The 21665-nt window shown below is 41.2% G+C and overlaps 1 protein-coding gene across 1 annotated transcript in view; it reads left to right on the forward strand.

The window, feature by feature from the left end:
• Positions 1-21665, forward strand: part of RASA3 (RAS p21 protein activator 3) — a 96613-nt gene that overhangs the window by 51254 nt on the left and 23694 nt on the right. The window contains exons 5-7 of the mRNA XM_009326264.1: positions 9755-9835; positions 12603-12675; positions 17602-17681. Of these exons, the coding sequence (XP_009324539.1) occupies positions 9755-9835; positions 12603-12675; positions 17602-17681 (234 nt within the window). The remainder of the gene's footprint in view (positions 1-9754; positions 9836-12602; positions 12676-17601; positions 17682-21665) is intronic.

The raw sequence follows: 21665 nt of genomic DNA on the forward strand, positions 1-21665 counted from the left end.
GGTTAAACTTGGACAGGCCTCAAGTCAGAGATTGTTGCAGTTTGCTTACCATAAACCCTGTATATCCCATATAGCACACTGTGTGTTTTCTTGAGACCAACCTGCATTTCCAAGCGAAGAAAAACAACATGGGAGATCTTTGTGTCACTGGCTGGCTTCACTATGCAGCCATAACAGCCTTTTTGTGTCCGACTCCCATGCTGCCTTTTTGGTTTTGGTCTTCTTTCTTTCCTTATCTGCCTGTACAGACAATATCTCATTGCTTCCATTTAATATTGCCGTAGGCCACAGTCAGCTCAGCTAAAGCTGTTGCCTAAGCTCTAATCATTTGCTGCATATTGTAATTGTTGTCGTTTTGTGCTTCACTCCTCTTACATACCTCACCGTGCAGCTTTAACACAAATGCTTCTGCAGCTGCCTTGATATGTTGACCCATTCCTTGGCTTCCTGCCATACTACATCAAATTCAAATTTCTTCACTTTCTCTGCAAGAACCAATATAGTTCTGTTGTTAAGCAAATTTATCCTTTCCTGATTGTACCTCTTCATTTGTGTTGCTATTACCTTATAATTTTTACATACTTCTTGCTTTGCTGCAACTTGCATTTGGGTCTTCTGTCTCCTCTGAAAATCAATATGTGTGTTAGAAATAACTTCTTCTCCTTACCCCTTCTATTTCCTCTCCTGTCGTTCAGCTATTGCTCCCTGTTAATACCTGGGATTGCAAGTCCGAGACCAAGGCAGGAGGAAATGATGATGTCAGTGCCAGTAATAGTCACTAAGTCAGTGCAGTTCAAAATTTCAGCAAGCTTGTGTCTTTGTTCAAGGCCTCAGGGCACTGTCACAGAAGATAATTTAACCATTTTTTATATTAACCTGACTAAAAACTTTTCTGAAGTGGCTTTTAGGAAGTTTGCAACTCTTCTGTAATTGACTCATAAACTGGTTTAACTGCTAATGGATTAACTCCTTGTCCTGTGAGAACAGGATGGCTGACACCCACTTTTTAGTCTGTTCTCTTTAATTAGTACAGAGTACAGATGGTACTCTGTAAATGTGTGGGTTTAAAAGTCTCTCTAGAGCTGATATTGGGAAGCAAATTGGATGTTTTGAACTGTAGCATGGAGGACCAGCTTCCATATTAATAGCAGAAAAAAGTCCATGCGATTTTTAAACTATTAAGAAATTTTTAGATGTCTACTGTCATGAGAAAATTTTGCAGTTTATTTTAAGTCATAGTGGTTTTAGGCATGTGTATGTATTGACAGTATTTATTCCTTATATTTAATGAAACAGTTTTTTGCATTGTCTGTAGTTTTACTGTAATATCTCTAGTATTGATTTGGTTTAGATTGGGGAAGCAGGGGTTGTGCTCATTAGTTTTCATTTGCTTTCTATATATTATTGGTTGGCTCTGTATGAATATTTGTACCTGTTTTGCTATAAAATATGTTCAGTAAATACCTGGCAAAGAAATTGTTGCTCGAACCCAAACATTAACAGTCAATTCCTTTCCTCTGCTCTGTCCGAAGGAAATCACCGTTAACAGCCTTGTGTTAACAAGAATTGTGCATGCATGACAGAAATGTTGCACATGTAGAGATTTCCAGTAAGACCAAAAGCTAATCTGGGTGCTGCATGAGGCTGCAAAAACTGTTGTAGGTCAGCTCAGGAAGGAACCTATGTTCAGGATAACACGAGTTTAAGAACACGTTTAAATGTTTTGCTGGACGGCAACTATTCTGAACTCAACTGGGAATGGGGAAGAAAAGGCAGTACTTGTGTGGGGATGCAGCTGTAATCTCAGAGTTTCAAGGTTTCTGTTGTGCTTTTGGTATGGAGGCCTTGGAGGGTATTTTAAAGAGAAAAATCAAAATAGTTGCCTGCACAGCCTGTTCCTCTGATCTGCATAAACTCAATCCAGATTTCAGAAGCTGAAATGGGGGTGGTTTTGAATGTGTAATGTACCTTGTATATAAATGTTTTGGAGCCAATGCATCAAATGCTGTACAGCCTTTATTTTAAGGGAATACACGTTGAGTGAAATGCTGGTCCCAGGTAAAGTTGTCCCATTTGTTTGAATGGGGCAGGATTTCATTTAGTGCCACAGATCTTTGTGGCAAAGTGAATTGTCATGTAAAGGGGGGAAAAGTAGCTCCAGTTAAGCATTAACCCACTCTGGAGGTTAAGGGGATGGTAAGGGTTTTCTTGTTTGTAAGCCAGAACATGTTTGTTCATCAAAAAAAAACAAACCCAAGAGGAGGAGGGTATCATCCAAAGAGGATAGGTTACCTGGAGTTCCTAAGGAAGAGTGGTTTTCCTGGAGGGGCAGTAAAAGAGATGGAAGGATAGATTGGAGAGCAGCAGTGTGGCTGGGGGTCGGATAAAGACTCTGGTTTCAGGTTTCCTGAAAAAATGAGAGAGGTGAAAAAATGTAGTGAGGAAATAGCTTGAAAAATCATGATGATAAAGCAAGCATTAATGTATTTTGTTCAGTATGGCTATATCTACTTGGACATTGTTCCATCCTTTCCTTTTCCTGGTTCATTCTACCAGGCATGGTCAGCAGTCACCAGACACTACACAGTGCTGTAACATTGTGTCTGAGTGGGACCTAAGATGAAGGTGAACCAGGGCACATCACTGTGGGCAATTTGCAGTATGTTAGAACTGCTTTCAGAGGAAACCGCTCTGTTCCCAGTACAAAAAGCATGCAGGTGAGAAGAATAGTAGGAAGTTTTGTTTTGGTACAAGTAGATCACTTCCAAAAGTCAAGGAATAGGTACTTTTGAAATCTTCTACTAGAGTTCACTTACTGGGAGTGGGCATGATCCTTTGGCTTCAAATGTTCATTTGAGGGCTTGACTCAATACATGGATGCTGTATTGCTAGCCTCCTTATTCCCTCGGGACAGGGGCAAAGCAGAGTCAGAGTATGGATTGGTAAAGAGATTTTGAGGAGGTTGGGATGTAATTATCTTAGTATTTTTGATGATGGGGGCAGAGTGTAATTTAAAACCAGGATTGCGAGTAAATTGTGAAAATTTTTGCCTTATTCCAGAAGAAGCAGGCCACTTGGTCAGCCTCTTGGCAAAAAAGGGTTGTGTGTTTATGTTAAATCCTGAATGAAGATGTGGTGGATTACTTTGTGGAAGTGAAGAGGCAGTGCAAGGTTTGTCTGAAGGTGCACTAAGAGCAGTTCAGATCTAACATTTGGTCAGACCAAAACCCAGGATGCTGTCTCTGAGTGTGTCCAGTAGGAGATGAAGAATTGTGAGAGCAGTCATACGGTGATACACTCTCCTGGCCTCCAGAAATTTATGATTTGGGGAATTTCTGAGCTAGAGGTAGCGCCGTTTTGCTTAGTAGTGGTAGATGCAGATACATTCAGGCAAAACCCCTCTAAAACACATGAATATGACTGGTTTAGCAAGGTCCTGGTCACATGCAGACCAAGGGAATAAGGAGGAGGCCTGGGAACAGTTCCTGCTTGCAGTGGAAGACAGAAGTCAGTTCACTGGTCTGAGAGCAGCTACCATGTGCCAGCACAGATGTGAAGGTTGGCCAAGGTACACGTGGAAGTCTATCGTGCAGCGTTACCTCAAAGTTCCTCTTAAACCACTGGGAATGAATAAGGAGCTTGGATCGTGATGCAAGGCTGCACTGAAAGAAAAGGACATTGAAGAATGAACTGAATGTGGCAAGGAAAGGAGAAATGCCACTTCTTTCCTGTCAGACTAGATGAAAAGACTGGACTACTCTATTATGAAGTTAAAGATTAATAGCCTATTTTATGTGCCCTGAGAAGCCCATTCACAAAGGGGGACTATTCAGAGGTGCTCCGTTACCCCTAGAAGACAAGGCACTCAGGGTGTTACATACGTTACAAGATGACCCTATAGTCAGCAACGCGAAGAGAAGAAAGGGGGGGGGGGGGGGGAGGGGGGGAGAGGTCCAGAGAGACTTACTTAAGTCACATACCCAGAGCTGGGGAATGTACCTTGCCAGAGAAGTACTTAGCATAAGCCAAAGCTGTGTTGTTTTGGTGCCAGTTCTGACAAATCTGCCACAAAGTTTGCCTTTAAGTTGATACTTCTCTGTCTGGTCAGGCTTACCACACAAAGTACTGAGTGTTCAAGTAATAATTAGATCGCTAGAGCAAGCAAGGAAGAGGAAGTCTCTTGTCTTTGAAATGACGCAGAGAAGAACCCGAGTGTGGCCAAAAAATATGCATATGAGATGGGACAAAGCCTCAAGATAAAGAAATGAGAGAGAGGTGGAACAGTGGAGGCTGGAAATAGAAGATTAATAAGATACATCAGTAAACTTACCAAGTGTTAAGGTTGATCCCAGGAACCCAGTATGTATGTGAAAGCAAGTAAAATACATGGATTATGTACAGTGATAGAAAGCAAGATTGTGTAGAAAAAAAGATGTGTGTATTTTCTGTTGAGGAATCACAGTGAGAAAGCAGTCTGATTTGAGAAAAGAGAATGGGAATGGTATGCTGTTCCCTACCCTAGGTTGAAACTGGCGGAAAAACTGAGCCTGACTAGGTACACTGGAAGTGATTTTATCTGGAAGAACAGTAAATATAGATACATGTTTCAAGAACAGCTGGGTCCCTTCTGGTTTCTTTTCTGTGTCCGTTTTTGTGTTGGTTGTCCATTCTGGCGCACAAGGATGCTGATGACACATGTGCATCCTGAACTAATCACGAAGCCTATAATTTTTAAATAATTTTTGTGATTCCAAGGAAGGGGTGTGGAACACCCACAGACTTGGATCATCCTGATGTTGCTTGCCTGTGTTAAGCCTGGTTTTCAGTATGATTGTGTAGGGGCTGTCTCAGAGACTACAGCCTACAGCTCTTGGTTGGCAACCGAGAGGCCTGTACTGTCAGATGTGAGCTGCTTAGTCTTTGTTGAAAAATCTTTTCTTTTTCCAAAACCTTCTCCCCCTGCCTCCTTCTCAACTTCTGTAATCATGTAATTTAAAGGCAAGAGGGCATGCTCATGGTGTGTTTGGGTTTGAGGTTTTCTTTTACCCTCCGGGAATTTTCCATAGCTTATTTACTCTTGTGAAGGTTTGGCCATGAACCACATTGAAAACTGAAATGTCTTGTTCCTTGAAACCTGTTAATTTTATAAACCACAAGCAAAATATAGTGAAGCAGCTGCATTGAGAATTTTCCCATATGACCCAGCACTAACCTTAGCCCAGCCCAGCCAGGCTAGCTGTGAGGGATGGCTTGCCCTGCCCCAGCTGGGCTCGAGACAGCTAATGATCAGAAACTACCAGTTGGGCAGAAAAGAGTCTAGCAGCCACCAGACATTTTTCCTCTGGGGCCTGATGAGTTGACTTGTAATTCTTGAATAATCTTGATTGCTTAGGCTTTTTTTCATTATCCTAGTATATGTTAAATTAATTCTGCAGATGATTAGAGCAAAGGCATTTCATTTTTACTGGCTTTATTCACTGCTTCCCAGTGTGCCTCCCCCGCTCCCCTGAGATTATACCTTTATTATACATTTCTTTTCATATGTTTTTTTCATCTAATCCAGATATGAACTGTCAGTCTTAATAATGTGATACCCATGTGGCAGAAATGAGGCTCCATTTTTATTGTGTCTCTGAGTAGCTGTCATTTTGTTCTAGCTCTTTTCCTGCTTGCCAATCAAAGCCAGTATTTTTGGTACCAGGTTGGGAGAGGAGGAGTGTTAATTTATCTAGCAGCTTTCCCATGACTGAAGAAAATGGCCGTAACGAAAGCGGCTCTAGGATTACAGTTTCCTGCAGCTAATGAGGCTATACTAACATGAGTCGACCAGACCTGTGCCTTCTTGAATTTTGTCTCTCCCCGCAATGCTTAGTAAGAGATAAGAACCAGAATGAGCCTCTCTCCAGACATAGCCTTCCTTCCTCGAAATCCTACGTCTTCAGTGTTTTGCCTGCTTTCTCCAACATCCTTAAACAATAACTGCTTTTAAATTACCTGAAAGGCTTGGGATATAGTTTATGTCAGCGTCTGTTTCCTGTTTTCCCACATTTTGTTTATTTCAATGTTGATTTTGCTTTTCTTATTCCAACCGCACACAAAGAAATGTCTTACTCGTAAGTCATTGTGACTGTATGAGAACATCTGTGTATTTTGTTTTTTATTTTGTTTTGGTTTTGTTTTTGTTTTTTCCCCAGAGAACATAAAAACTACCCTACTGTGTTAAATGCCCCTCTAGTCTAGCCTGGTACTGTTTCTGATATTTGCTGGTGAGTGATACTTCAAATATGGTGTGATTTCTCCAGTGCTACATCCTTCTTGATCCGCAATTTGGGCTTTCCTGAGCTGGAGGAGGCTTCTGGACCATTAAGCTTTAATAGCTGCCTACAAATCTACACTCCATGAGTTCGTGTAGTCCTGGTTCGAATCCAGGTATTCTTTTGGCCTCCATGACATCCCATGGCAATAAGTTTTGCAATTTCATTATGCATTGTGTGGAAAAAGTACTTCCTTTTGTTTATTTTAAACCTGCTGTCTGGTAATTTCATTATGTGCTCCTTAATTCTTAGTTTGTAAGGAAATGTTCTTCACACCATTCATGATTTTGTAAGCTGTTCATGAATGGGTAACTTCTGTTTTCCGAGCTGGAGACTACAAAGCTGGGAGAGCCACGAGTGATTAGAAGTAGTCCTGTTGTTCTTCTCCATCTGTTTTGTAGAGCATGCACAATTCAAGATGGCAAGTGCCCAATGATTTACGTTGCTGTGTTCTCTCAGACCAGCTAATGATACTATTTGTCTTTTTAACTGTTGCTGATGGTTGATGTGATAAAGACCGAGGGCTATCCACAAAAAAACAGAAAAAATTCTTCTATGTGGCAATATTAGAATAGATCCTATCATTGTATATGTGTATAGTTAGGGTATGCATATTTTTTTGTGTGGATAACTTCACACTTTCCATCATTCAAATTCATCTGTGCTTTTATTGTGTAGTGATTTATAAACTCTGCATGTCTTCAAGTGTAGATCATGCTGTCTGGGACCACTTTCTATTGTCTGCATATTCTTGAAAGGACTGTTTTTATTAAAACAGGAATCATACTCTGAATATGCTTTCTCTGTGTTTAAAATTCACATAGTTCTTCCTGTATCGATGAGAGCTGGCTTGGAAGCCATTCATCAACAGTAGAAAACTGGCTGACTGCTATAAAGCCATTGAGTTACTATTTCATTTTAAGGAACTTACAGCCTGCCTTAAGGAAGCAGTGGAAGGGGTGGAGGGGTTTGACACTGACGCTTGGTGTACAGTTGTTCTGTTCAAAGAGGAATGTGTTCAAGCCACATCTGCTATCCTAGAAGAATTACCAGCAGTCATGCTGTACCTCACTGGCAAAGTGTTTCTGCTGTGAATATATAGTCATATTAGTGTAAAGACCACTAGAAGGAAAGTGGTCTGCCCTTTATTCATAAGAAAATCAAGCTGGACCTGCCTCTTCATAAAGGCTTTTTGTTGGTACTTACGGGTATTTCCTCCTGCACTTCTAACTACTCTGCCAGAAGGCTACAATGTAAAGTTCCCCGTAAGTGTTCTTTCTATTCACATCTGCCCTTTTTAAATTTAAAAACTAGCATTTTCCCTGCCATTTTGAATACTTGTATTAATACACATGCAAAAAAGCCTGTTGTGCACCTTCTCTGTAAGGTAGGCTGGGTGAATTTGGAGTAGGACTTGGTTGCTTGAAAACAGGCATCTACTCTATTTATGAGGCCTCAGAGAGCCATGGAGCTGTCGCATATATATGTTCCATGGGTACCTCCTGCCTTTCTGGAGCAGCAGCAAGAGACTGGGGAAGAAACTGTTAAGTCATCTCAAATGGCACTAGACGCATGCGTTTAGACAACCAAATCACATATATTGTGTGTTGCTTGACGTTGAGGGTTACTGGAGCTTGCACCTTGCATTTCCAGCTGGTGCTGGGATAGAATTTGTGGCTTGAATTTTGCTGTTTATGTGGTAGCACTCTGCAATATCAGATACCTGCTAAACTAGGCATCTGGGAGGCTTCTAAATTCTGTCTGTGTGGAAGGTAAACTTGGGGTGAAATAATAGAAATGCAGAAATAAAAGCAGCACGGTGCCTATACAATCCAACAAAGTTTTTCCTAACTTTCTCTATGGTTTTGAGCTATGATTTCACTTGAGTATCCAGAATATGGAACATAATTTTCTTTTGCACTAGTGTTAGTGAATCAGCAATGAGGAGTCATCTAGGTTAATAACTGAATGCTTTTCCATGCATATAGGGGCTATGCAAATGAGAAGCTTCTGAGTGAGTGCATTATTGGGGGCTGTCTGTATTAAGCCAATTACTTAGCCTTTATTCTGCAGGATCATAGGTATGAGAATCCAGCTATGAATGTAACACATTAGCTGCCTGTGTGTGCCCCCTTAGTGTGACCTTCAATCTTCATGTACTTCCTAGAACTGTGTGAACATACCTGGATTGCACCTCCTGTGGTACAAAAACAATTCCTGTATTGGTGCAGAATATTAAATTTTTTCCTCCCTTTCTGCAGAGTAAGAGGTCTGTAGTTAAATGGTATTTGAAGTTCACATCGTATGTTACCAAGTAACTTGCTTTGTGGATAAAATTGTGGAGCACTATATATGTTACTGAATTTTTCTCTATTGATTTTTTTAAATTATTTTTTTGTATCAAAGTTGCTGTCACTGAAAGCAGTGAAATGGATATTACTTTTCTTGCTGATTTTATAGCACCCAGAAGTGTGCAAGATATTTCACTCTGCAAGTATAGTACTACTCATCTGCCAAAAGAGCTTCAGAGTTTGTTTTCACTGAAATTTTCCAGTTATAATTGTGTAAATACATCAGCCCAACAGGCTTACCTGTTGGAGCAGAACTTGTTTCAGGAGGGAGAGTCCTGGCAGCTGGCTTGTCTTCCTTTGTTTCCAATTGGTGCTGCATTCCTCAGTAAGTTTTAACTTGTGAAACATGAAACATTTTTTCACTGTGTTTTGGGGTTGTGTTGGGTTTTTTTCTTTTTTCCGAAGAGATGTTGAAATGAGTGTGAAAGTGCAGATTTCTCACCATGGCTTGCAGCAAAACCCAATTTGTTCCATTTTGTCCATCCAGTGTCTCTTTGATTTCAGTGCAGAGCTGCTGAACATGTTTCTTCAGTTATGCTATTTAAAAGTTTTATGGAGAAAGATGGCTGTCATATTGTCTCCTGGTCTGTAGTTAACTCACCTTTACAAATAAGCCCATGCCAAATTTTGTCAAAAGCACTGAGGCCTTCATGAATGTGATTCTGAGAAATGACTTCACTACTGCTTGGATATGTCTGTGTGGTTTTTTTAATCTTTTGTTACAGAAGTAAATTCTGGTTATTTTTTGGTGAATAACTTGTCACAGAATTTTAAAGTGCTGACAGCTCCCATCTTGACAGCAGACTTATTTCATGAACCTTAAGTTGTTGTACTTGCATAATAAGAATCCTTCAAGTTAAGGTTTCTCTGTAATTTAACAGTATTTTTGACCCCATTAAAGTTAGTATTTAAGACCAAAATGTTTTTTCAAGTTGAGCTATAAATTAAAGGCTTGTGCTTAGTGACATTTCAATTCCTTAGTGTAAAGTATTGTGAAAAGGGAACAGGATGAAAATGCATTGCTTTTATTTTCACTCCAATCTCTTCCCATTTCATTGATTTGTTTGTCTGCGTTTTCTTCTTTTCTAGAGTTTTAGAATGCCAAGGGCTGCCCATTGTGAACGGACAATGTGATCCCTACGCCACCGTTACCTTAGCAGGACCCTCCAGGCAAGTATTGCATGTACAAGAGCTTCCATTTTATAAGGATGGTTTCTGTTTCCTTTGTCTATTAGAAATCTGCATTCTCAGATGGACAGATGGGAGTATTTAGACACCACTAGAATATGTTAAGTGCTTGTGTGTGCATGTATGAACTACTGAATTATACTAGAGTAAGTAATTTGAGGCTTGTTTCAGTTTTGATTTATGTAAAGGTCTGAATAGTCCCTGAATAATTTGAATATCCTGGAGTATGTAATTTGTGGTTAGGCTTAATTTGTGCATCTTCTCACCTCACAGTTGGAGGCCAGTTTTTGAGCAAATTTATTGCCTAATTTTGGGCAGGGGCAGAAGAGAAAGCTGAATACATCAACATCTTGCAATTTATGCACGTTTGTGTGTGAATATTTAAGAGTATTTTCACTTCCAAGGTGTGGCAAATTTATGCGTATTTCGAAAGCCCTAGGTGGCTCAGTCCTATAATTTGATATATGTGGACATAATGGCATGGATAAAATTTGGAATGAGGTTTTAGTAATGAGATTCTGCATAATACTCTTCAGTTTAAATTTGGGATTAAATTTTCCTGTTCTGTTATAAAAAAATTCCCATGCTGTTGAATGTCACTGTTTTGTTTCTGCTTATCTAGAGTCATCTTTTATGTCTGTGCCATGTTAGAAACAAAATAGCTCTGCTGTGACCTCAAAGAATCAGATTTGGTAGCATGTTTTACAACAATTTATTGAAAATACTATAAATAAGATGTATTCTTGGCAAATACCTACCTTTCATGCAGAGGAGTCTTTGAGACTGGTCTGTATTCTTCATCTTTATCTAGGTGTGTTATGCCTTATCTCCATTAATGAGCTGCGTATGAGAGTTGTACGCTTTGATGTTTTAAGCCTGTAACTTGTTTCAGTCGGTACTGGGTGGCTATTACTGAAACTGTAAGGAGATTTTTTGACTAACCCTTGTATCCTTGAATGTCTAAACTTACCTTTCTTTGTCTGCTTCCCTCCACCCCCCAGTCCGGATAATGTATGACAACTGATAACGTATTTCCCTTCAGAATAAGGAGCATAGCCTCATCCTATTCCTATCTGTTTTTTTGTGGGGGGAGAAGGCTTGCCTCCTATCTCCAGCAAGCAGCATGCAGCTTATTCCCATCCACTGCTTTGTTATTGCCCAATAATTGTGCTTGCCTTAATCGCCTCCCCTTCTACATCCTGCTTCCCAGTCCCCTCCCAGATGGGCTTATCGGTAAAGAGGCTGATTGGCAAGTGTGACTGATGAGATGGGATAGGCAATCTGCCCTATGTCCTGGAGGCAATTAGTCTCTCTTATCTCTCAGCTCCTCCTAGGAATAGTGGGATATTCTTAATCTGTACGTCATTCTCCTCTCTGGATTTTTTCAATGCCTCTCCTTTTAGAGTAGGAAAGCTGCTTTATTCTGTTGCATTTATGCAGTGCCAAGCATAAAAATTTCAACAAATGTGCTGCTGTTTAATGTGTGATTTGTACTTGGAGAGCCATCAGACTTCCTGATCAAAACTGTTTCTATGCCTGTATTATATATGGGAAAACATTTTATACTGGTGGACTGGCCCATTCAAGTCACCCAGGAAGCCTGTAGCAGCACTGGGAATTAAACCCAGCTTTAGTTGACCTCTGTAAAAGAATACATAGAGTAGTCCGGTTAATATAAGCAGTTACAAGCTATCTAAGCAGCTTTGCTGCATGAGAAATGAGGGATAGATTCTGGGATGAAATGATTAGTAGGTCAGTTTTCCACATGGCTGATGCACCTCTCCATCTGCGTCTGTTTGATCTATGCCTTCTTATTACTGCAGAGCTGTAAGGGAAGATTGGTGACACAGGACAACACAGAGCTTTTCACTTGTAGGTAACAAGAACAAGTCAAGCATAGGTTCATCACACTTGGAAATCATCAAACAGCTGTTGGCTGGCCTGTGTGAAATGTGTTGGCTGGCTTTAGCCCAATGCCAAGCAGTTAGATGTCTGTATTCTAAAAGGCAGGCGCAGGCGGATGGCACTGCCCGTAGAGGATGAATGGGCAGTGCTGAACTTTGTCAGGCCTGTTGCTGGGTGAGGAGGAGGTCTGCCATGTCTTGTTCCTACAGAGCAGTAGAAATTAAAAGACTTCCGCTCAGCACCGCTCATAATAATTCAACAACATAACATTAACTAGGTGCTGTTGGGGCTGCAGGGAAAAGGGTGGTAATACAGCAATAAAAATATTCTTATTGAGGAAATCGTTCTGGTTTTTTTGATTATTTAACACCACTGAAGAGCATTCATTGATTCCTCAGGCCAGGACTATAAAATACAAAACATAGAAATAGCTATGTCAGTCTTCCTGTCTCCTGTGCCTTTAGGGTATGAGGAATTTTTGAGTCACATCAAGACTGAGACCGTCCCTCAAATGTTGCTGCTCAGAGCCCCGTTCTTGCCAGTTGCTTTGTACAGATGTAAGATTCTGCTGGATCAAGCATGTGACAGAATCAGGGTTCAAGGACTTGTGTTTAGAGGATAACAAACTGTGATTACTGCCACTTTAGAGAAATAGGCATGCAGTGAATCCCTTTCTTAAATGTGCGTGAGTGTGTGTGCCTTGCTGTGCTGGAGCCACATGGCGTTCCAGTTTTATCAGATAAATCAAGTGAATGACTATTTGTTCCTCAGTGGCTCTGTTCTAGGATCACACTTCTGCTAATATTGTTTCTTACCTCTTTTTTTTTTTCTTTCTTTAATTCAGATCGGAAGCCAAAAAGACTAAAGTTAAAAAGAAGACCAACAATCCACATTTTGATGAAGTGTTTTATTTTGAGGTTGGTATTTCAAAGGAACGGGTGATAAGCTGAAATACTATACTCTAGATAGTTGGCACAGCATCCTGCTCCATGTTGTACCAGCTGTCTTTGAAAACTGTTTCAAAGCATGGTGCAGGGGAAAGAAGTACCCAGGATCAGACTAGCTGTCTGCTGAGGAAGCAGTGTATTGCTTCAGCTCACGTGCTCTGTAGGAAAAGCTTCAAGGTGGGCACTTCTGAGCAGCAGACTTTACGCTCCATTGTGACTCACCCCAGAAGAGTTTTGAAAAAGGACAGTTAAAAATGGGATTTAAAAAAAAAAACCACCCAAAAAAAGTTGTGGGGGTTTTGTGGTTTTTTCTTCTTTTGTTTTTGGTTTGGGTTTTTTTTTTTTTTAGCCTGTGGTTTTATAGCTGCTCCACCCTGTCTTTCCCAGTCAATGGGAGGAAGGTTATCTCCTAGGAATACTGAAAACTGTAGAGGAAAAATACACTTAAACTGGATGTTCTGGCTGTCTACCAGTCTGCTGCAATACCAGTGCCTTTCCTCCAAGTGGGTGAAACCTCTACAGCTTTACTTAATACAGAGCATTTTCAACAAGTCCAGTTAAGACAAAATATAACTTTCATGAAAGTGCTCATTTTGGTTCTTTCTGGCAAGAGTAGCTGTAATTGTGGTGTGTCCATACATACATGTGCATGTGTTTATAATTTGGATACCTCTTGAAACTTTTCATTCTGTCCTAAAGTATGTGTATCTTTCTCTTTTCTTTTTCTCTTGGACATCTTAGTCCCGGTCTACACTTAACTGTTCTATTTCAATAGATACCTCAAGAACATATCTGGCATAATGAAGCTGCTGAAAAGCCAGAGTAGTATAATGCAGTTGCATATCATTGAAAAGACCTTTCTGCCCATTGCATCATTCAGGTCACATTTACAGTAGAACTTGTTGCTGGCATAGGGATGGTTTCTCGAATCAGTTCAGGGGCACAGGCAGCCACATCAGGAAGGAGAGCTGGGGAGAGAGGAGCCATACAAGTGCTGTTGCACTGCGCAGATCTGAAGTGCACATACCGTTCTCGGCAGTGCCAGTGCAGGGCTTATTTCTGTCTTCCCGCTCTGTTGTGGTTTAACCCGGCAGGCAGCTAGACACTACACAGCCGTTTGCTCACTCCCCGCCCCAGTGGGATGGGGGAGAGAATTGGGGAAAAAAAAAAAGTAAAATTCATGAGTTGAGATAAAGACAGTTTAATGGGCAGAAAAGGAAGGGAAAATAATAATAATAGTAATGATGATAAAAGAATATACAAAATAAGTGATACACAGTGCAGTTGCTCACCACCCACCAACCGATGTCCAGCCAGTTCCTGAGCAGTGGTCACCACCCCCCGGCCAACTCCCCTCAGTTTATATACTGAGCATGACGTCCTATGGTATGGAACATCCCTTTGGCCAGTGTGGGTCAGCTGTCCTGGCTGTGCCCCCTCCCAGCTTCTTGCTGGCAGGGCATGGGAAGCTGAAAAGTCCTTGAGTAGCTTAAGCACTAATTAGCAACAACTAAAACATCCATGTATTATCAACATTATTCTCATGCTAAATCCAAAACACAGCACTGTACCAGCTACTAGGAAGGAAATTAACTCTATCCCAGCTGAAACCAGGACACCCTCCTTCTACAAACCACCATCTTTGCCTAGAAGCTGACCGTTGTACTGACTAATCTAAAGTCGGTCATGCCAGCAGAAACGTGGTCTTGTTGATGTAATGTATTTGGATTTGAGGAACAGATATAGCAAGTTCTTTATTGGCAGGAGCACTTTCTCACTGCCCAAAGGGGTGGAAGCCCTGAGGGTTGGCCAGGATAGCTACCTAAGGTAATCTTTCCTCTGGTAACCCAAGATGTCTCTTCCTACAGTATAACTTCACTGCAGACTTAACTTTAGCTAGCAGTGAGCCTTTGTGCCTGCTTGCCTGACTGTGTGGAGGTGCTGCATGGGCATGGTTGGTGGGGGAGAGATCCCATGGTACTGAGCGCTGAAACTGCACTGAGGTGTTGTGTGTTCGCTTGGACTGAAATCCTGGGCAGCCCTGACACCTGGCCCAGAGCTGCAACCTTTGGCAGTGACACAAGACTGACGCTATATTTAAATAAACTAAAATGGGCTTCCTTATTCTTAACATAGGCAATTCTGGAGGTGTCTGTCAGCGAGAGCTTTTTAATGAGAATGTAATCCAGGAATTCAGACTGCAAACCACAAAACTTCACCTGTCTGATTCCTCAGCCTTCTGTGTGCTGCAGAAACAGCGAATGTTTGGCATTTAAACACTGAACTTGGCAGGTGGTGCCATATTGGGAGAGGAGGGACAGAAACAGAAAGCATCTTCCAGCTGGAGTTGTGGAGGGGGTTGGAGGCTTTCTTATCTTGCCTTTATGCTGAGAGCTGGGTTGTGTGCAAGTATCAGCAGAAGCAAAACCTAAACTCAAGCCCATGCCCCAGTTCTGCTAACTCAGAGCAAAATGTTTTCTGTGTGGGTAAGAGCAGAGCTTGGGAAATGTCCGAATCAGCCAGAACTCTGAAATATAAACATACCCTTAGTGAAGACAGAGCCCTCATAGATTTATGTCATTTTGAGAGTAATTAGTACATATCAGACTAAATGTCTCAAAGAAAAAGGTTCAGTAGAACTGCTACGACTGGGAAATACATTCACTAATGAGTGAATGGGCACTAATGGGCAGACCTGTGGCTGGTGGATGCTAACATAGTGCTCTGATTCCTGTGGAGCTGCACAGATTCATGCTGTTGACAGCGGTGTCACTTACTGCTTCCAAACAGCTTCATCAGCTTTTCTGCAGTCTGCTAGCACAGCGATTGGCCATGCCTCCAAGGAAGATGATGATCTGCAAAAGGCAGTGAATGGGTGCTTTCCTTTCTACAAACAAAAAGTCGCACAGATTTAATTTTCTAAACGGAAAATAGCTTATCATTGGTTTGGGAAATCTAAGGGCTTGTTTAAGGGGTGCTATGAGCGAAACTTGCACCTGATGGTTAGGAGCCATTTTCACCACTGCTCCAGCTGCAGCGCAGTGTGGGGGCTCGGAGTTCTATATGCAGCTACAGGAAAATGCCCCTCTTACAGGAACCGAAGAAGGTAGTGCTGGGGACCTGTTTGCAAACCTGTGTGTGCTGAAAAAAAATGGAGCAGCTGATAAAGAGCTTGCCAGCTTTGCCTAAAGAAAGGGACCAGCACAGCAGAGTTGTGCCCCCTTTTTTCTAAAATGGTACATGGCAGCTAGTTCAGCACTGTGGACTAGGAGTTCCCTCATTTCCAGTTCCATCCTAGGAATGGGTGGACCTCATACAGCTGTCTTTTTAGGAATATCGCTCTTGAGCTGTATTAATCTGCACACTGAGGAGTTGTACAGGTGAACAGAGAGACCTCGTACATGCAGACTCCAGCAAAACTTCTGAGAAGTGTTTACTTAAAAGGGATGTGCCATGTTACACCTATGCTATAACTTTTTTTAACAACTCGTGTTACAGATAATAAAACACTTAAGTTTGCTTCCTTATTAAAAATTACACCATTAGCTTCACAATGGTAGTAGAAAATGTCATTTGCAGTTAGGTAGGATAATTTCTTGAAGCCACAGGGAAGATGGTTGCAAGGGTAGGGTGAGAAAATTTGTGCTGAGCTGCTGAAGTTGTGGGCTGTATTTAAATCCTCCGTACTCTTGGGCTTACAGGTGCATCTGATTCAATTATAGCCTGGAGGGTTTGGTCTCCAGTGCTGCTAGTACCTTCTAGTTTTTATGTATCACCTTGAAAATGGTGCCTGCCTCACACATACACACTCAAAAAAGGCTCTGTTGAGGGTCCCCTGCCGAAGAGTCTTTTCTGGTTCCTCTCCACTTGTGCAGCTATATCTTTGCCTCCCTTGTTTGTACCATCTGCGTCTGATGTACAATATAAAACCAAGAAGCCAAGTTTACAATAAAAGCCAGTTTTTGTGAGTGGGAAGTATTAAGCCACAAGCGTATTTAAAGCTACAATAAAGTTCAGCTTCTGTGTGCAACCAAGAGCTGAACCCACACATCATACACACTTGCATTTGATCAGTTCCTGCTGTGGTTTCAGCTGGGTGGGGTAGCCTTTTTCTCAAGTCTCCGACACGCTAGGCAAAAATACGACCATCAAAGTCTTTTTATAATCACACTAGAAAACTGATTTTAAGAAGTGTTTATACAAAAACTTTTTTTGTTAATGCTCTACACTTACAGCTATCTTCCCGTTATTTTCTGCCCATGCTTTGCTGTTTATCAGTCTTGCAAACATGGTTGGTGAACTGTGCACCTGGTTCTATATTCTGATATGCATAACACAGGCTAGCATCTCTTGGACAATTGATCTACTTGGTGTTTTTTGTCTGAGCGTGACAAATTGACTTCCAGGATATCAGGACAGACAGAACTTCCCAGTTTTAATTAGATCCACTGTAAAATGTTTTCAAGGGTAGTTTTGGGTTTCTTCCACCCCCCCTTCAGAGTGCCTCAGGGCATCTGTTGTACAGCTGTATTTAAAACTGAATTGTTAATTGCCCTTTTATTTCCCTAGATGGGTTTTGAAAGTGGTATTTCTTTCCGTGACTTTTTTTCTTTTGTCAATGTAAACTCAAAAGTACTGTAGTAATATTAAAGACATCCTTTCTCTGTAAAGAAAGTGTGGAGTATCTAGTTACTCTTGGATATGATTGTGTAACCACCACTTTTGTATAGTGAGGAATCTGTTCAGTCAACACGTTTATTCACATGCATGAATGTTTTCAGAATCAGGACTGAAGTCACTGCTGATAGTAAGACTGATCTTCCAGAGATTTGTACAAGTAACATCGGAATGCTTTTGTATCAGATCAGTTTGTTAAAGTTTTCTCCTTTTTATTAGGTTACAAGACCCAGTAGCTACAACAAGAAATCCCATTTTGATATTGAAGATGTTGATGAAGTTGACAAAATGGAGATCAGGTAATATAAAACACTTTGTACTAATAAACTTGTCTTCCAAAGTTGTGTAACTTTGTAGTAGACTCAGTTTTCAAAGTAGCAAGCATGGTTTTACTGTTCATAAATCAAGATAAGTCTTTGTCACTGTATCTGTATGCCCCTTTACCTCCACTGTCCTGTAAATGTATGCGAATGTGTGACAGTTCCTCCGTGGGAGAAATCCTCATTATTTTCCTTGGTATCCTATATACACTGTGTGTATACTAATGTGCAGTTGTCATTAAGCGCAGCTTTTCATGTCTGGGCTACCCTTTCCTCCCTCCCTCAGTTTCCCAAGAGAGCCCAGAAGCTCTGTGATGCTCTCGGTTAAAGGGTCTGTTTTCTTTTATCACTCAATTTTAGCAACCCATTTAAGGTCCTTCTTCCCTGAAAGGAAACTCTTGAGCTCAGAGCTTCTCTGGGGCAGAGGCAGTTTCTCTTCTCTTTTGCCTGCCAGACTTTAACCCCTTCTTGCAAGGCTGGGTATGGTACATGTGAAATCCATTGCACAGGAAAGAAGCAACTCTGATTTCAAAAACAAAACAACCCCACCCCCTGCCACCCACTTAGTACTATTTTAGAACCTGCTGAGGCCTGTCAACAGTGTCTGTGGGGACAGGTGAATAGAGAGAGTGGAGAGGAAACAATAGGAGGTGCAAAACCTGAAGGTATCACATGCGTCATACCATCACATACGTTGAAACTTAGAGGCTTAGGCCATCTGGTGATCTGGATGCACTGTAGCTGAAAACCGCTGTATCTGCATCAGGTGGTGCGAAATTCCCTACTCCTTTATGCTAGGATTTGGAGGAAGAAAGGTTGAGGGAGAATGGTGGCACCCCCTTCCTCGCCGGGTATTCCCACTAGAGAGGCAGTGAGGGCTTATCTCCCAAAACATTCCCTAGTCCCTTCAGAAGCACAAGGGGAGGGGAAAGGAGGGGAGGCCGGGAAAGGTGAACAATACTTACTCCCAGCAAGCAGGACGCATCTATATTCATGAATGAATGGATGGGGGCTGTTCTAATTTGACAGTCAGCTGCTGGTTCATGTAGCCTGTTAGTGTAGTATCACAGCACTACAAGATCATTAACGGATTTTTGTGTTTGCCATGGCTCTGTGAGACACGAAAGGGAAGCTATCCATATGTGAGAGAGACAAGAGCCGTACTCTGTTTCTCTGAGAACATCTGTGTCAGGCAGTGCAAAGGTAGCTGGTTTAAGGGCAACCCACAGCTAATTCATAGGAGAGAGGGCAAAGGCCCAGCTTCAGTGCCATTGCTGCTTTGGTGGTGTCAGTGTTGGCAGCACAGCAGATGACCTAGTCCTAGCACCAGACTATATTTCTGCAAAGCTTTGCATGGTGTAGGCAGGTATGAGGTAACATGTCCCGTATCCCATGGGATGTGTGTGATGGAATGGGCAACTGAACAGTGTCTTGGGAGTCCCAGTTTGGTCTTTGTAAACATGATGCCCAGCCACGCACTGATTTTAAATGAAAGCTAGGCTTCTCTGGTAGTTTTGTGACTATGGAAGGGGATCCTGGACATTGGTGGACAGTGGTTACACATTGCTTAATATTTTAGTTGATTCTTATTTTGTACTACTGGACTAAATGGAATTATATAGCTGTTTTAGTTATTATATTTTCTGGACAAATGACTGTCTGCAATGATAATGTATGTGGAGCTGAGCTTCAGAAAAGTCTTTCATTCCTTAAAACTAACAGATCACAGTGTGGTAACGATGAATAGCTTGTGAGGAGTCTTACAAAATACTTGGGAAAAGATTAAGCAGTTAAATGATAGACAAAAGCAGATAAAGTGTTAGTCTTGGTTGGGCAAACTCTTTCCTCAGAGGTTTTGTCCCCTATAGGACAGAGTGTTTTTGTTTCCATCTCAGGTTCCCCTTCCACCCCCGCTCACTTCCTCCCGTCTGTTTAGTCAGAGTTAGATTGCCCCTATGCCCTCTGGATGGATCAAACAATTTATGGGTTTGGGGGTTTGTTTTCTTTTTCTCTCCTGAGAAAAATACCATTCCACAGGGTAAAGAGGAGACTTAGTCTCTCATGGTTTCTCTCTAAAGCTATGAAAGTTTCTCTCTTTGAGTGGGTGTAGGAAGTTGCAGGCAGGGCATATCAGCACTTAGGGACCAGATGTTCTAGTGAAATTCATTGTTTCTTCTCCCCCTCTCTGTTGTTTGTTTCTTTCTGTGACTACAGTCTGACCAGTTTTAGAATAACACTTGCCATAATTTTGCCTTCTACAAACCTCGGGAAACAGTAATCTTTTAGACTCTGAGGTCTGTGTATTATGATTTTTTAAATACTGCTTATGCTTTGTACTCCAAGCACACAAAACAATAATTTCAGAATTTGCATGCCTGCTTTGCTTACTGTGTAGTGTGAGATCTGCCTTAAGTTGTTAGTTTCTCTCTTACAGATCCTTTGCACTGATTTATTTCTGTAACAAGTTGCTATGGGGGAATACCCTTTGTCTGCCTATGTTTGAAAGTGTTATTGCTAGTGGGCATCTTGAAAGAATTTGGATAAACTAGAAACCAGTAGCCTATAAATACTTGGTAAATTGTAAGCTTGACTATGTGTAAATAAACTTCTCAAAAGATTCCTCTCCTCCTGAAGCTGCTTTTAGCCATCTGAATTAGTTGGCGAGATAGTAACCAAGCAGATATGAAGAAAGGGGAGAGGAGGTTGAATTTTCAAAGAAGTTTTTTCCTTTTGGGGAATTCTTGCCCTGCAGAAATACTGTCAAAATATCAGAGTTTGAATAACTTAACCCAGCAGGCATGCAATGTGAGCTGATGGTATGTCTAGTGTATGAAACTTGATGCATGAGACACTGTTGAGAGATACAAGGCTCAGAGGATTTAAAAGTGACATCCTCTGCACTTGGATAAGGTAGGATAAACCTTTAGCAGGACTATCAATATCCATTCCTTGACAAGCTTACTGTGACTTGCTCGAGACTAGAAAGGTTGTGTAAATATGTCCATAACTGACTGACTTTGCACCTTATCCAAAGAAAGTTGCTCTTCTAAAAATCTTCATTATTTGAAAACCTGTGTTTTTTCCCCATATATTTTTTTTCCCCAAAGTTTAAGGCACATTCAGACTGTCACTTAGCTGCAAAATTCTCAGCTGAGCTTGTTTGAAAATAAAAATGCTTCTCAGGAAACCTTAAAATATGTACAGAAGCAGCTACCCTTGAGTTTGAAACCCTTGCTCCAAGGTGGGTATTGTAGCATTTATCTACAAATGCCAGGTTAGGCACCAGTACTTCTACTTTGAATCTCGGTGCAGTTGTTTTACATCCTAATGTTAAAGAACACGTGAAAGGGAAGGAAGTATCATCTAGAGATACATACGAGAACTTCCCAAATGTGAGGGACTGAGTGCCAAAAATTGTGTAGGCTTCAGTCAATACAGTGATTATACAGAGTGGTAAACTGTCTTAAGGTTTTGAGTATCTGTACAGAACTAGTTTAGGTGCAGTAAATTTCTAAGCTTGACACAGTCTTCCCAGGAGCTAGAGCATTGGGAAGGACTGTGTAGACATTCGGCCTAACTCTGTAAAGCTGCCGCTTAGCTGCTAGTAATCCCAAATTAGACTGGAACTGACAGTATGGAGTCCTTAAATATCTCTACGCTTTTTTCCCCTGGTATCCATTTTACCTGTATTTTTCTCTTATCTGGGATAGCCAAACAGCCCCCTGAATCTTTATCAATATGGATAGTGGAAACAGTACAGATGAGGGAAAGGTAGTCTAGATTATTCTTTTCACTGATGTTTCATGGATGTGAATTGCAAGGCTCCAGAAATCTAAGGTAAGGTTGTCTCTTTACTGTTTGGAAACCATTGTACAGTTTCAAGACTTTCTAACTCATAGGCTTGAGGGGAAAAAACCAAAAAAATTGAAAACAAGGTTGGGATTATTTGGTTTTAATTTTTTT

This window comes from Pygoscelis adeliae, unplaced genomic scaffold, assembly GCF_000699105.1.
Source record: "Pygoscelis adeliae isolate BGI_AS28 unplaced genomic scaffold, ASM69910v1 Scaffold156, whole genome shotgun sequence".
Lineage (NCBI taxonomy): Eukaryota > Metazoa > Chordata > Aves > Sphenisciformes > Spheniscidae > Pygoscelis > Pygoscelis adeliae.